The following is a 16,244-nucleotide window of genomic DNA, read 5'->3' as shown; positions in this document are numbered from 1 at the left end:
TCTTTGGCTAACTCGCTCTCTCGTTTTCAGTGGGACGAGTTCCGGGATCTGGCGCCGAGAACGGAGGAGTCTAGGGCGTCTTGCCCTGGGTGGATGTGGGGGATGCCCTTGTAGTCGCCGCAGGTTGGATTCAGGGGTCTTTGAGTGAGTCCACGTGGGCGGCCTATTCTAGGGTGTGGTCAGAATGGTTGAGTTGGAGCGGTTGGTCGGGGCTCCGACCAGCGCTGGTTGGGGCTGTATTGGGTGGCACGGAACATTGAGATGGGATTGGCACCTGCGTCGATTGATCGGAAATTGGCGGGGTTGGCATTTTGTTTAAGCTGTGGGGAGAGCCGGACGGGAATGCGGCTTTTTGGGTGCGGCAAACCTTGAAGGGGTATAGGAGGGAACGGAAAGGTCGGGAGGCGCACAGGCTGGTGAAGTGTGATAACTTGGTGGCGATTTGTTCCCGGCTTGTGGAAGTTTGTTCTTCCGCTTACAAGGCCATCCTGTTCACAGCGGCTTTTTCATTGGCGTTTTATGGGGCGTTTGGGACTGGGGAGTTGGTGTGTCGGTTTAAACGGGGTGCTGTGGGGCTGTTGGATCAGGATGTACAGGTGGCTGCTGATCGGGTGAGTATACGGTGGCGGAGGTCCAAGCCTGACCAGCTGGGCAGGGGAGTGGTGATTATACTGTTTGCCTTGCCAGGCTCGGCAGTGGGCCCTGTGGTGGCGGTAAGGGCCTTTCGGGCGGTGCGGCTGGAGGGGGGGGGGGCCTTTCTTGCTGCATGCGGGGGGCTCTTTTCTCTCTAGGTTGCAATTCGTGTCAGTTTTCAACGGTGCCTGCGGACTGTGGGTTTGGACGACCGGGAGTACTCGTCGCACTCCTTCCGTATTGGGGCGGCCACTGAGGCGGCCCGATGTGGGCTGGCTGAGGCGATTGTTCGCCGGATCGGTCGTTGGGAATCTAAGAGGTTCCGTTCGTATGTCCGGCCGCAGTTGATCCTGGGGTGAGTGGGGGCGCGGCTGGGAGTGTTTTGCAGTATGGGGTTGGGAGTTACAGGTGTTATGGTATATTACGTTTGTTGGTTGTTATGTGTTCTGTGTTATGTTTTTTATTCCAGATGGAGGTTCCTCACGCCTCGTTTGGATCCTAGGGCACTCGGACGTGTGCTGGGGGGCCGGGAGAGGTGATGCTCAGCCGGCAGGCGGGCCGTTGGGAATTCCTGGGGGGAGGCTAGGTTGATGTGGTTGGGATTCCCGGGCATGCGGTGGGAGCGTGTGATGAAGGAAGTTGAGCGCTTTGCAATGAGGGACAGGCCCCCGGATGTGTTGGTCATTTACGCAGGGGGCAACGACCTGGGCATACGGAAGGGAAGGGACATCTTAGCTGATGTTAGGGCGGATGTTTTGCACTTACGAGTCCGCTTCCCGGGTACCATCTTGGTTTGGTAGGTCGTTGCGGGCAGATCGGTGTGGAGGTGGGCTAGGTCCATGGTAAGCATCAACAAAACCAGGATGGGGGTCTGACGTGGGTATTGACCTTTGGTCATTGGGTCTGCAGGAGGGTATACAAAATAGCTCTTAGGGTGTGGGGTGGCCCTCAAGGTTGAGGGGGTCACCCTTTCGGGCTGTGGCGGTGTGTTTTCTGGTGGTTTCTGACGGTAGACAGGTACTCAGAAGGGATCTGAGGGTGTAGGGGGCTCATCTAACGATCGGCCCCTCTGGGTATTCCTGAACGTTGGAGGGAATACGGTTATGTTCACTGGCGGAAGTTGTCTCCGACCGGTCACAGGTGGAGGCCTTTGGGAAGTTGGTGAGGTGTACCGCAGTGATTTGGTATTGTCTTAAGTGGGGTCACCGTCAGAGATCACCAGAATGGGCAGTTAATGTTATTTAATGTGGTTTAATGGTAATAAAGTTATTTATATTTATATATCTATATATATTTAGATATTTTCATATTTACAAGTTATTGGAGTGAATTTTGAGTTATGTTTAATAAAGGCTGTTGTGGCCAGTTTACTCCAACCTATGGTGTGGTCTCGTTTCTAATAGGGGAAGGTATGGGTAAGGAATAATATAAGGGGAACATTCAGACTACACTAGTCATGTTCCAGATCAGTGGCTCAGACGGGATAATGCCAAACCATCCACATGACAGCCAGGCAGTTTGCAATCTCAAAAGCAGTGGTTAGCAATGCAGCCTACATATAAACTCATAACAGATTCTCTTGTAATCCTGAAACAGCTGCATCAGATTAGTACTTTAAACTGGACCATCTACCTAATCAGTGCAAGATATAAATAAATTTGTAATGGCTTACCCATCATTGTTGAGGTCAGTGGCTCCCACAGCATAACCAAAGTATGAAGCCATCTAAAGATTTAAAAAGAGAAATGTTAATTTAATGACTGTTTCCTGTCTACCCATTTGTTCATATTCATCTACATATTTATACACACACACACACACACACACACACACACACAAACTATATAGTCATACAATTTACAATCACCAAGGCAGGTATAATTAACGCCACATGGATATATGAGGTTGTGGGCTGTGCATGGATTTATACAATATTTGCTTTAAATTATAATTTCATTCAGCATAATGATTAGGTGGATCATTTTGTCATTATATAGATAAGAAAATTGTTATTCGTTTTGTCATATGCCTGCATCCTACTTTGAGAATTAAGCAAGGCCTGAAAAGGAGGAAAAACAGACTTAGACCTAGGACTGCAAAAGAGGCTCTTCTATACTTTTTGGGAATAAGAAAATATTAGAAAGCAGCAGTGTCTATATATACTCCATCAATAAAACTCACATATATTATCTGTGTGAACTTAACTTTGCAGGCACAAATATAGCTTAAGTGGGTTCTCTGTGCTAAATCATTTTCCAACTCAAAACCTTAGGATCTCTGCTTCGAAAATGGAATTGGGTAGCTGTAGAAGGGCAAGGACTGGGTAATGTTTAGGGGCGACTAGGTTGAGTACCAAGTGTTAGAAGTTGTGTTTAAAGTAGAACTAGCAAAACTTTTCCTTTTGGATAGAGTAAGGAAGGGTTAAATCCAGTTTTGTGTCATCCATGTCCCATTTGGGAGATTTTCCTTTAAACACAATAGAAGTGAGGAAATCCCTCCAAATTACCAGGACCAACTAGTGTGCCCACTGGATCATCATCATCAGCACACCAAGGATCCAAAGCTTTATTACACGGTCACAGGGTACACATATGGCAACATTTCGGAGCCACGTAGGGCCCCTTCGTCAGGCTCCAAAACATTGCTGTATGTGTACTGTGTGACCATGTAATAAAGCTTTGGATCCTTCTAAAGGAATCCTTGGTGTGCTGTTAACATTTTTCCATGCAAATTGTTGGAGGTTTGCAGCCTGCCATTACTACTATTCCCATGAATGTGTGCGCAGGGAATATTGCTATTACAGTTTCTGGAACAACCCAAAATGAGGGATTTTCTTTCACTTTCGGTGATGGGGGTAAACATGACTTAAAGAAGGTAAATCTTTCTAAAGAGGTACAGACACTAAAAAAATCCAACAGGTGTTCTAATCCCTCTCCCATCTGTCCAAAGAAAAAAAGCAATTTTGTCTGTTAAGGTTAGGGAAAGTTGTGAGGTCTTAAGTCTTGGGGGTCAATTGAACCTTAGACTAGGTTGGTATCAATTTTCTTTACATTTTTTTTAAAGTCTGCAGAAAGCTAAGGAGTTCTGTCAGGCTTTCCCATGTAGGGGGGGCATTCCCAAGCAAGTGACCATTGTTGCCAGCATAGCATCTGATCAGAATGAAATAAAGCCCTCCCTGTTTTATCTTGAACTAAAAAGGTTGGTCTGGAACACTTAAAAATGTTAGGAGGCACGAGTGCCTACATTTTCATTTTTTCATTAATACAACTTTACCATCCCAATACATGGACTTGTTCTAACAAAGTATTTGATTTTAACATGGAACAGAAAGGGGGAGAAATCAAATAAAAATCATTCACATAGAAATCACATACTTACTTGCTCTCCTGAGAAGTTATATAATGATTTCAGATTAGTGCCATTCAGAATAGTTACCTTTAAAATAAAAAGGATTGTTAGTGAACATAGCTCTGCATATACATCATGTGTATCATAATTCTGGTGCATTTTGTTTTGATTCATTGTTATAGGCAATCTTAAAATGACATTAAAAGTTTATTTACTTTTTTTAATATGTCATACACACACCTGCTCTGTGCAGTGGTTTTGCACAGAGCAGCCCCGATCCTCCTCTTCTCATGCCTCCCCCACCCCCCCCCCCCCCCCCAGCCAGGGCTCCAGGCCCCTCCGTCCTACCTAGTGCCCCTATAGGAAGCAGCTTGCTATGGGAGCATCCGAGCAGGCTCGCTCCCAAGCCACTGCTCCGTGTGTCTATTCACACAGAGCGCAACTCAGTCCCACCCCTGCTCACTCACTGGCTGCGATTGACAGTAGTGTGAGCCAATGGCTACCGATGCCGTCTCAGCCAATGAGGGAGACACCCAGGAGATCCAAGGCTCTTGTGCACGTTGCTGGATTGAGATGGGGCTCAGAAGTTTAGAAGGTAAGAGACCTTGAGCCTTTAGAGACACTAAAAAAGGAGAATTATGGGGTATACTTATTGTCCACTATCCGCAAACTGTCACTAGAGAATACTAGTCAATGCAATCCTATGACTCCGAGTCTATTTGTCCTCATAGTATACCCATCTATCATAGAAAGAATTTAACAATTTTAATAGGCCAGTTCCATACAGTTGAATGTAAGCCTGAAGCTGAGGAAGAGGCCTACTAAAAACATATCGCCATAGAAAATTACTGCTCTTTCCAAGTTTTATTCTTAGATATTCCCATCTCTGAAGGTAGCCTTTTAAACAATAACAGTATCCCAATTAAATCTAAAGCATTCCAGCACATGATCTTTCATCAAAAATCTCTGAATAGCTAGTGATGTATTGCTCAACATTTACCTGGAATCTTTGAAACATTATAATGACTACGTGGGCAATTAAAAGGGAAAGTCTCGTGGATTTTCATTTCGTAGATTTTAAATTCTAAAAATGATACTGTAGTAAATTAAGCAGAAAACTCATGAGCAATATTTTTCTCTGCTTGATTTACTGCTGTAGGTCTTGTAGTTTTACATATTCATTTGTTTCTACTATTTTACAGTGCTATGTACCCTACACATACGTAATTATCTACTTAAGTATTTTTAAAAGTATCTTGTTAATAGTTATTTTGTATACACTGTCTAAATGTCAAAACGTCCATTTCTGGGGACACGGAGCTCCTCCTATCGCTCTTACCATAGGTCTGTACTATTAATCCTTCAATAAATTCTTTTGAAAAAAAATTAAATTTACCCCAAACATTGATTTGAATCTCACTTCTACATGCGTCCTCTGCAATGTTTTGTTAGGCCGCGTACACACGCGCGGACTGTTGGCCCAACACTGCTGAACAGTGTTTGGGCGGACAGTCCGCTCGTGTGTGGGCTTTCAGCGGACAGTTTCAGCGGACAGTTGGACGGACAAGGTTTTACGGAAATTCCGAAAAACTGTCCGCTGAAACCTTGTTTCAACGAACAGTCCGCCCGTGTGTAGGCTTGTTCGTCAAACTAAGTTCCGCGCATGCTCAGAAAGGATTTTCAAGCCGAAAGTTATAATGCAGTGTATAGGACGTCGTATTTTGCGTCCCGTCGTACGTGCCGTTCACGTCATCGCGCACGGTTTCAGCAAACTGTTCGTTCATCGTGTGTGGCCATGTCCGTCCATGCTAAGTGTGAGCGGACTGTTCGCTCAAACTGTTGGACGGACAAAGTTGGGCCAACAGTCCGCGCGTGTGTACGCGGCCTTATTGTATCAATTATAAAGATTTGTAAAGCTGGCCATACACTAATCAAATTTTGGCCACTTCCTTTTGATATCAGACAAAATTTGATCTGTGGGTGGCCCTGCTGACACCAACTGGCTGGACAAACTGATTTGAAGACTGAAGGAACCAGGCAGAAAATGGTCAGCTGAACAATACAGCAGGTGCTGGCTGTGAGAATAAAATAGCCGGCAGTGAGAGAAGTCCATCTGTGCGGTTTAGCATATAAGCTATATATTTTTTGTTCCTTCAGCCTGCAGGCTAAAGAAAAAAAAATTTATGTGTGCTTAATTAGGCCTCTAAAGTGGTCAGTGGGTCAGGAAAATCTAGTTGCCTCTGCTTATCGATTGTTAAAATAAGAGATACAGCATCACAGAGAAAAGTACATGGAGCTATATGACCCCCTGCTAGACTGTCGGGCTTGCTTTTTTTTCCTAGCCTTTACTTTCAACTGCAAAGAAAATGTGATTTAAATATTCAAAGTCATTCTTACATATCCAAAAGTCATGTTTCCTTTTGGGACGCCAGCCACAAAATCTGCAATGGGGAAAAAAAAAATGCATGTTACAAACTTGTGCCTACAATACAAGGAGTTTCATAGACAGTGTGTGTAAGCAAGATCAAAGATCTTAGCACCTATTGAACAACGCATCTGGGCATACCTTCAACAGCTGAAAAAACTAAATGAATGCAGAGTATTCTTTTCAAAACAATGTACACAACTACTTTACCATTACAAGTTGGGATTTTATAGACAGCTATAACAATATCCAAATACTGGCTGTTTAATCCAAATACTGGCTGCTAGATAACCAATTTGTGCAGTAAGAAAAACTATCCTTTTCAAATAATCTTGGGTAATTTCATGGAATACATGGACTCCTCAGTCTGAATTTTTAAGTTCAATATCCTATCCATATCCTATTCAATAGCCTATCCAATATAAAATTTAAATTATCCAATTTCTTGGTATGCAAGTAACATTTCTTGCACAGTATTGGGCTCTATTATCCCCTTTAATTCAAGGATTTAAATAAATCGACCGTACGACTTTCATTTACAGTCTAGAATATGAAGTCAATGCATTTCTTTTAATTGTCTAAACTGCTTTTATACAGTTCACCAAGATGATGTAATCTTGATGTTTACACTTCATTTGCAGTTTTCACAAAGAATATATACAAAAAAGAAGAAGAAGAAGAAGAACATGCAATGTGGCAAAAAGAAAAAAAAGATAACTGAACCAGTAAAAATTAGCAAAAATAGTTACTCACCCTCGATGTCATCTCCACTGAACTCACCAACTGCAACAGAATATCCTGACAAAAAAAAAAAAAAAAAAACACAACATTAAAGTAACAATAAATAGGGAATGAGATAAAAGACAGAGGACTATATATACAATGTTTGACGCATATTTGCAATGCATGCTTGTAGCTAAAAGTACTTGCATTTTATGCATCCTTTATTCATCATTATACATGTAGTGGGAAATCAAGCACTCTAAGTGGTGACACTGCTGCCTGCTTGCTTTTGTGCAGCTTCAACAGAGCTGACTAGATGTTTCATGGCAAACTACAGCTATTTCTATGGGCTGTCAGACAGCGCACGCTTTGAGTGCCATTTATTCACATAAAACCCTCCCAGAGAGCAAATACAGAACCAAAAGGGCCAAGTCAATTGAGCTGCAATTGAGCAGCCCACAGACAATAGCTTGAGCCAACACTTGTAACTCTTAAGAACCTGGAGTGTGCTTTACCATTCACTGTATAGAACAAAGGCTTACAACCTTAGAGACAAATGGGAGTTGTTATTTCTCTCACCATTTGAAATCCTCAAATATATCACAAGTAGTAATAAAATACATGCCTCACCTAAGTAACTGTCATCATAAGAGCCATGTGCCTGGCGCGTGTGCATCTGTCCTTTAATTTCCAAGATAAAGTATTCTGGGTAATAATATTTCCTGATATCATCCTGTGTTGCCGTTATCACCTGACCTAAAATAAAATATGGAGAAAAAACTATTAGCAAACCTGCATCTACTCAAAAGATGACCAAATGATTGACTTCTGTCGAGCTGGGATGGCCACATACAGTACTGATCAAAATGTGAACCAGCCAAATTTCAGTGAGTGTACAGACAGCTTAAGGAGAGGACTTTGGGTACAACCAAGACAAAGGTAAAAAGTTAGTTTAGATTGTTTTAAAAACAGACTTTCAGTGGTCAAAGTAGTATATAATTTCCTGAACCTTCAGATCCCAGCTACACACCTGTCAGCCTTCAACTTTGGCTGTGTTCACAATGCTTCAGGTCAAATGCCATGCACTTTTACTGCTTGTGTTGAGAACAGTAAGTAGAGACTAGTGTGCTTGGAAAAGGCTGGCAAGTCTTCATACCACAAACAAGCTTTTGGGATACCATATACAGTGCCTTGAAAAAAGTATTCATATCCCTTGAAATTTTCTACATTTTGTCATGTTAGTCATGTTGGAGTCTGCAAAAGACTTGATACTGGAGTGGAGGCTCACCTTCCAGCAGGGAAATTACCCTAAATATACAGCCAGAGCTACAATGGAATGGTTTAGATCAAAGCACATTCATGTGTTGGAATGGCCCAAAGTCCAGACCTAAATCCAATTATGGCAAGACTTGAAAATTGCTGTTCGCAGACCTTCTCCATCCAATCTGACAGAGCTTCAGCTAGTGTGCAAAAGAAGAATGGGCAAAAAATGTATCTCTAGATGTGCAAAGCCCGGTAGAGACATACCCAAAGAGACTTGCAGCTGTAATTGCAGCGAAAGGTGGTTCTACAAAGTATTGTCTCAGGGGGGCTGAAGACAAATGCATACCACACTTTTCAGATATTTGTAAAAGTTTCTGGAAACCATTTATAATTTTCCATTCACTTCACAATTATGTGCCACTTTGTGTTGTTCTATCACATAAAATCTCAATAAAATACATTTACGTTTTTGGTTGTAACAATGCAAAAATTGGAAAATTTCAAGGGGTATGAATACTTTTTCAAGGCACTGTATTTTCTTTATAAAATGGCATCCAAATCAGAAATGCATATGAAAAAAAAGTAAGCAGCTATTCCTGTGGTTTATTGGAGAAATGGGTAAAACCCAAACTAACAGATTTCAACCTAAACCTACATCTGTAAGATCAAACAGTTGTCCACAAAAAGGTATTTTTTGGTCTAACAATCCCGTCATAACTTAATGATTCTATTTTTAGATAATTATATCAGTACTAACTTCCTTTGGAAAATGCTATTTGCCTGACTACGTCTGGCAGTGGTCTCCTTAGAAATATATTTAAGTAAAGTGGGAATACAGAGTAGACAGGTGATCAATTTCAAACTAAAAAAGGTAAATAAAAAGCTTCTTTTAACCTCTCCATACTGGGTACTTTCCCCAGCACAGCAAGCCAGCACTCATCCCCCACTTTGTTTTCCCTGGCCAAGTCTCAGTCACCATTAGAGCCCTTTCACACAGTGCCACCTAGGGCATCAGTGGTAAAGCTGCGCCATTTTAAGCGCCACTTTACTGTTGTCTTAGCGACGTTATTCGGCCGCTAGCGGGGTCGGTTTTAACCCCCCCACTAGCAGCTGAAAAGGGGTTAAATCCGCCCTCAAAAAGCCGGAGTTATATCGCAGTGCTGCCCCATTGATTTCAATGGGGAGCAGCTGTGAGTTCACCGCTCCAAAGGAGCTGCTGGCAGGACTTTTTCTGATGCCCTGCCAGCACACCGCTCCAGTGTGAAACGGTTGGGCTTTCACACTGGAGTGCATGGAGCAGCTGTTTTAGGGCATTTTGCAGGTTCTATTTTTAATGCTATAGCACCTGCATAACGCCCTTCGTGTGAAAGGGGTCTTATGGTTTAATCACTGACCTGTAAACAAGCAGACAGCAAATGAAAGGTCACAGTAATATGGGATGCGATAGCGCAAAGGGGGTCTGCAGATCTCTTCTCCCTGCTTTCTGTATTCACAGGTTGTCATTGGTTGCAGCGGTATCCCTGGGCAGCAAGAGCCATGGGATTGTTCGGCAGTATCAAGCAGTGGATTGGACAGAATGAGCAGGTGTAAAGGCCGCGCGGAGGGAGAAGAGAATAGGAGTTGAGGGCAGTCAGTCACTAGCCGTCGGACCAGACCTCCCACCCACTTTCCTCATTTCTGAGAAGTCATGATGATGTTCAGTGGGGGGGGGGGGGGGGGGGGGGAGTAGTCATCCTGCATTGTCTGGTTGGACACCGTGTAATTTTGTTTAATGAATTTTAAGCCAGGATGGCTCATATTTAATTTAAATTTAAGTTATCAGGTTATCCCTTGGATAAAACCGTGGCTGTTTATTTAACTTCCAAGATAAATATTGTGAAAATTATAAACTGTTTCTATGTCTTGTTGTCCCTTTGTGCTAGCCCATAGCCCATGAAAGTCCAAAGACTATATACTTTTTCATGATTTGCAACTCTGAAACCTGTGAACAAACCAGCATTTTCATAGAACAACTACTGCTTATTTGATCAAATATTTTATCTATCAAAGTTAAAACAAAGCATTTCTGGTTATTTACTAATAGTTATTTGTAATAGTCTGTTTGGAATTGTCAAAGCGTTACAAGGTACAAAATATACCCATGTCCAGGGGTGCATTAGACTCTTGATATATACCACTTTTTAAAAAGGGACTTTTATAAAAATGGGGATGTGTCATAATAAAAAAAAGGTAATAAAAAATTGAAATGTGATACAATGAACAATTAAGATAGGCTGTCAAACCACCACAGGACAAACGTACCTTGCCAAAAATAACTGCCAGGTCCACCCAATAATATTCTTCCACTCTGAAAAGTAAATAAATGAAAATAGAATGAGAAAGTAAGCTGGGGGGGGGGGGGTACATTTGTTTTTACACAAAAGCATATTATCCAAAATGTAATTGTTTCAGTAAGTTTGGGCTGAACATACAAGCTCCATGTAGAATGTATTCTTGCTGGAATGGAACCCAGAATGCCAGCAATGCAAACCACTAAGCTACAAAGCTTAACAAGATTTTGTAACAGCATAATTATTGACAATGTACATATAGGGACTCCAAAATTGACATTTCAGTTAAAATTGTGGCAAGATAACTTTCTTACCAGTTATGTCTCAGAAACTTCAAAGGAGAGATCTCTGCTCTTCAAAGGATAAGTTAACCTATACCTGACAGCTCTCCCCACCCGCTTCCAGTAAAAACACTTTTTATAAATATACAAAAATGAAATTGTCACTGCAGACAGGGTTGCCTTCATGCTAAGTGGCATTGTCTAAAAATGCCTCTTTATCAATTTTACAGTGCATCCGGAAAGTATTCACATCACTTCTAGTTACAGCCTTTTCCAAAGTGAATTAAATTCATTCTCCTGGAAATTCTACAAAACGATAGCCCTTAATGGAAAAAAAAAAAAAAAAAAAAAAAATATATATATATATATATATATATATATATATATATATATATATATATATATATATATATATATATATATATATATATATATATATATATATATATATATATTTTAAGGGGAGTGACAGATCGTGTTCCTATTAGCTAGGAACCACAGTCCGTCACTTCCTCTAGTCAGTCCCCTCCCCATTAAGTTAAAATAACCCCCTAGTGTTAACCCCTTCACTGGCAATGACCTTTTTACAGTAATCAATTCATTTTTATAGCACTGATCACTGTATAAATGCCAAAAAAAAAAAACGCAGAGGCGACCAAATACCCTCAAAAGAAAGCTCTGTTTGTGGGGGGGGGGGGGGGGGAAAGGCTGTCAATTTTGTTTGGGTGCAGCGTTGCACGACCGCAGAATTGTCAGTGCTAAATCGCAAAAAATGGCCTGGTCATTCAGCAGCCAAATCTTCCGGGGCTGAAGTGGTTAAAGAAAACTTGTTAGGAAATGAATATGTAGGGTTCAATTTCAGAACTAGCCTTTTGGCAAGGTTAGTTGCCTGGCTGTTGTCCTTGCTTTAAAATAATCACTGATCTAGAACATGCACACGGAGGACCTTCAAGTTTTCTTCAACACTTCAATCTGCACATTTGTTTCAGGTCAGTGGCTCCATACAGGAGCCAGTGGGTCAGCACAACAGCTATGCATTTTAGTGTTGAAAATATGCTTATTAACATTTTCATATAAAAGACCATGAACATGAGAAGAACAAAATCCATAGACCGTTACAGATTCATATATACAAGGAGTCAGCCTAGTGGCTATCGCCCATAGCTAGGCTCCTGCGTACTGGTATGGTAGAACCGAGAAGAAAAGCCATCTTCTGGTATATTAAACAATTCTAGTTAACAGTTCTCAGTGTTCACAACATAATGTAATACTTGTAGGTTGTATTGAGTAAAAGAAAAAAGGAAGGTCGAAGGTAGAAAGAAGAAGGTAGCAAAAAGGGGGGAGAAAAGGGACTAGAGGAAGGGGGTTAATGGAGTATGTCAAGAGGAAAAAATTTAGACATAAGGTAGGGGGGAATGGTGGAAAGGGTTGGAGGGGAGCTGAGGAGTACTAAGAAGTTTTTTCGACCCGACAGCTTATTCATTAGGGTGTCAGAGGTGGAGAAGCAGAGCCAGACAGACCACAGTGTTGTAAATTTAACATGCATATCATCAAGGGCCAGCATCAGCTATGCATTTTAAGTAGTAGTCCTAAAGTGGCAGCCCCTGGATTTTTCCCAGTGATAGGTTGACCAAGTTTCTAGACCTACAGATCATACTGGAGCCTATATTTTATATTCTAGGAGAATGCACCAGAAGTGGAGCGCTTGAAAGTAACAATCCAGGGAAGGTGTGAACAGCCAAGAATTATGGCAAGGATCGATTCCCAGGAGATCCATACGTCAGGTGTCTTACAACCGAAATCAATTTTGCTTCAACTGTCACTTTAAATATACATTTTGCAACCCTAGACACATGGTGTTTTGGGATACTATACAATCATTGTACCAGTAATAAATATTAGTATTTTTTTCAGGGCTACAAACTGCTGTTCTGTTAGGATGGACAAGTGTCTATAGGAACATGAAGCAGCTCCGCCACATTATCCCCACCACCACCCCTAGACCTGGAACATTACCTCCACCACCACCACACAGACCTGGAACATTACCTCCATTATACACTGATTGGATTACCTTTGTAAACTCAGCAGAGAAGCCACCTTGGCAGAACCCCTGACCGGTATCAGTATCATCACTAGCTGCATCTATGTTGATAAAAAATAAAACCTAATTAATGAAATCCACAGACAAATTCTGACATCTAATAGAAAAATTGTGTACCTGAGCGGCAAGGCGAGTATTCCACAATATTGGTAAAGTTGTCTGACGACAAGTAGCAGGTGCCCACCACGTCACGACGTATTTCATCTTTTATTGTTCTCCAGCTGTACCTTGGGGCACAAGCCTAAAGAGTAAAACTAGACAATATAACTGCAAGAAGGAAAACCACAGATACATAAACACATTCAAAAAGTACATAAAGGACATAAAGGACATTTAGCAGGCCAAGCAGCAATAAATTTAGAGGCAAATCATGCTGCCCGTTAGTAAAGTCTATGCAACAGTTTATATGTTTTCTGGCAACCTCTGCTTCAGCAATCCACCTCCCCTCCCCACAATTTAACCTTTAGATATACTTTAATGAAAGACAGAATTGAAATAAACTGTACTTTCTGATCCAAACAGTCAACAGCTATGAAAAACTTAAAGTAAAAGCGCAGTCTGCATGCAGCTGAAAGCAACATGCATGCATGTAGGCATTATCTTTTTTCTATTGTAATCAGTAGTTATCAGACAGCCAACTGTCTGTGCCATCTAAGGCAGGACCAAAGATAATGTTTTTTTTTTTCTGCAACCATGGGTTCTTCTGCTAGGAAAACACAGATTGCCAGCGGCTGTAGCTGCTGGCAGTAATCATAAAAATCCAACATGCTGGTTGTATCCAAATCGGCTGATGGATCGGCTTGAGTACAATCAGCCTGCCCATAGATGGTTTGAAACTTGGCCAGTCTCTGCTGAACTTGCAGAGAGTCAAACTGTCTGTGGCAGGCTTAAGTTCAACCAGAACAAAACAATGTGCAGTGCTACTAGTAAAACATGCCCATATGTCAATGAAATGACCTCTGCAATATGATATATGGGCACATTTTAATTTCACTTCAGATGCTTAGGGGGTTGAGCATCTTACGGCAGAGCTCCATATGTTAAAACATAGGGGCGTGCAGGGGTATATTACATTATCTACAAAGATCAAAACTATGCTTGCACTTGCTTTTCTCATTTAAATCGCAATACAACAAATTGTGCAATAGGCAGCACTACTGCACTTAAATAATTTCACAATTTAAGATTCCCTAAAAATAAAATCATATTTCTGAAATGGATCTGTAAACTAAGCCATCTTCGAGGTTCCATTCAGATATATTGTGGTGATCTCATTCCTACTCTTGGAGGTTTAACATTAGAGGATCCAGAAAAGCAGATATATCCGATTTTGCAAACATTTTTTTGCATCCTGAACAGGCTAGCTAGGACAATATGACATTTTTTACAGCTTCACACGCAGCATTTAAAGTGGTTGTAAACCTCAAACATGAAATATGAACAAAGCATATCCCTTTACAGTGTTTACTTGTCTCAATCCAGTGCAGTCACTTCTGACACCAGTGCAAGTTTTTCTGACACCAAGAGGTAAAAAGGTGAGACAGGAATAGAGCCGAGATCACAGGCTGTATACTGGCACTCCCTCCACTATGTGGTGTGAAGGAGGGGTGTCCCTTTCCTCCATTTAGCTCTCAGAGCTCTCCTACAGAGCTAAACTTCAGCTCCCTGGCCCCTGCCTTCTGAAGCTCAGAAATGCAGTATAATCTCTGCACTTAACAAAATTTAAACAGGTACAACTTATTTAGGAGGATTTGTTTAATCTCTGCATTACCTGAGGCTAGCCACTCCATTGGGTATATGTAAGGGTTTACAGACACTTTTAATCTAAACTCAAGGATAAGTTAATATAGTCTAAGTACAAGAGGCATGTGCATTGTATATTTCTACATCTGTGCAAGTAATCCAGTGTGAAACACTGTCCGAGCATCCTGTAATAAAATCGAGTCACTGCTGCTCTCCCTCTCCTTGTACAGGGTGACTGGTCTTGTATCTGCCCCATCCTGTAGTTTCCTGCATGCAGTTCTACTATCTGCAAAAACTATGTGCAACATAATGAGGATAAGGGGAAATTTACAATGCCATAAATAGGTTTGCAAAGGCATTTGGTGCACAAAAAGTGTATTTACTCTTTCTGTAGCCATCAAGGAATATTCTGAAATCAAAAAATTGTACCTGGAGTCCAGCTTTAAAGTGTAATATGAAAACACATACCAGTATAGAGTTGCCATGCGATCGAACAGTTGCGCCAAACCATTGGCCAGATTTATAGTCCACCTGTTCCAAAGTTGTTGAATTCAGATCTTTGGTCTGGAACTCATGAAAGCGGTCACCTGAAAAATTTCAGATGCAAATTTGAAAAAAAAACTGTTTTGTTGGGTCAACACCAAGACAAATTATGCTGCCTACTGTATTGCACCACTAATAAAACCACCCTAATTTATACCAGGAGATGTGTCCTTATGGTTAGCAGGGGGGAAAAAAAGCTTTTGACAGGTGGATGATGCTGGAGGTCCTCCACCCAGGAAATGTGGTATATCCTGACTTGCTGTAGCTTCCCAGGCCTGGTTCAAACTTGTATGCTAAGGTTTGACGTGTGTATAACCGTAGTTTCAGCCATGGTCCCACAAACTTCTATTAGGTCTTTTTTTGCCGCATTGTCTGAAAGTGCACCAAAAATGCAGCATACAGGACTTTTGGTGCAGAATCCAAATTCCATTTTGGTGCCAATATTCATGAAATATTAAATCATAAACCAAATTTTCACATCCTTTAAACGAGTAAATCGCAAAAATCAATAATAATCAGTGGGTAAAAATGTAATGTCTCAAAGAAAGTCTAAATGTAGTGGATCCAGTGCTTCAGTGCAGTCAAGTGAAATTCACTGTAAGGATAATACTTTAATCTTCGCAAGCCCTCAAAAGTGCTTATATTAAATTCACCACAGTGCCCCCCCCCCCCCCCCCCCAATTAGATATGCGCTCACCTACTTACGTTTCGTCAAAAAACTGCTTTTTAGTCACCTTCGACTAGTTAAACTTGCTTTCCTCCGAGTCCTGTCAGTTTTTTCTCCCCCATTGCTCGGTATATGTAAAAAAGAAGCTCCAAATAGTGCTTCTATCCTGTTGATGGCAGGAATG

The 16,244-nt window shown here is 41.5% G+C and overlaps 1 protein-coding gene across 1 annotated transcript in view; it reads right to left on the bottom strand.

The window, feature by feature from the left end:
- Positions 1-16,244, bottom strand: part of ITGA5 (integrin subunit alpha 5) — a 139,880-nt gene that overhangs the window by 59,840 nt on the left and 63,796 nt on the right. Inside the window, exons 3-11 of the mRNA XM_077483782.1 lie at positions 15,319-15,437; positions 13,225-13,348; positions 13,078-13,148; positions 10,694-10,739; positions 7,760-7,885; positions 7,160-7,204; positions 6,379-6,422; positions 4,012-4,068; positions 2,306-2,358 (exon numbers count right to left, since the gene is read on the bottom strand). Of these exons, the coding sequence (XP_077339908.1) occupies positions 2,306-2,358; positions 4,012-4,068; positions 6,379-6,422; positions 7,160-7,204; positions 7,760-7,885; positions 10,694-10,739; positions 13,078-13,148; positions 13,225-13,348; positions 15,319-15,437 (685 nt within the window). The remainder of the gene's footprint in view (positions 1-2,305; positions 2,359-4,011; positions 4,069-6,378; positions 6,423-7,159; positions 7,205-7,759; positions 7,886-10,693; positions 10,740-13,077; positions 13,149-13,224; positions 13,349-15,318; positions 15,438-16,244) is intronic.

Source organism: Lithobates pipiens, unplaced genomic scaffold (assembly GCF_037356315.1).
Source record: "Lithobates pipiens isolate NorthernLeopardFrog02 unplaced genomic scaffold, aLitPip1_a1.2 Scaffold_16, whole genome shotgun sequence".
In the NCBI taxonomy this organism is placed as follows: domain Eukaryota; kingdom Metazoa; phylum Chordata; class Amphibia; order Anura; family Ranidae; genus Lithobates; species Lithobates pipiens.
The sequence above is the reverse complement of the archived record's forward strand: the minus strand, read 5'-3'. Positions and strand labels throughout refer to the sequence as shown.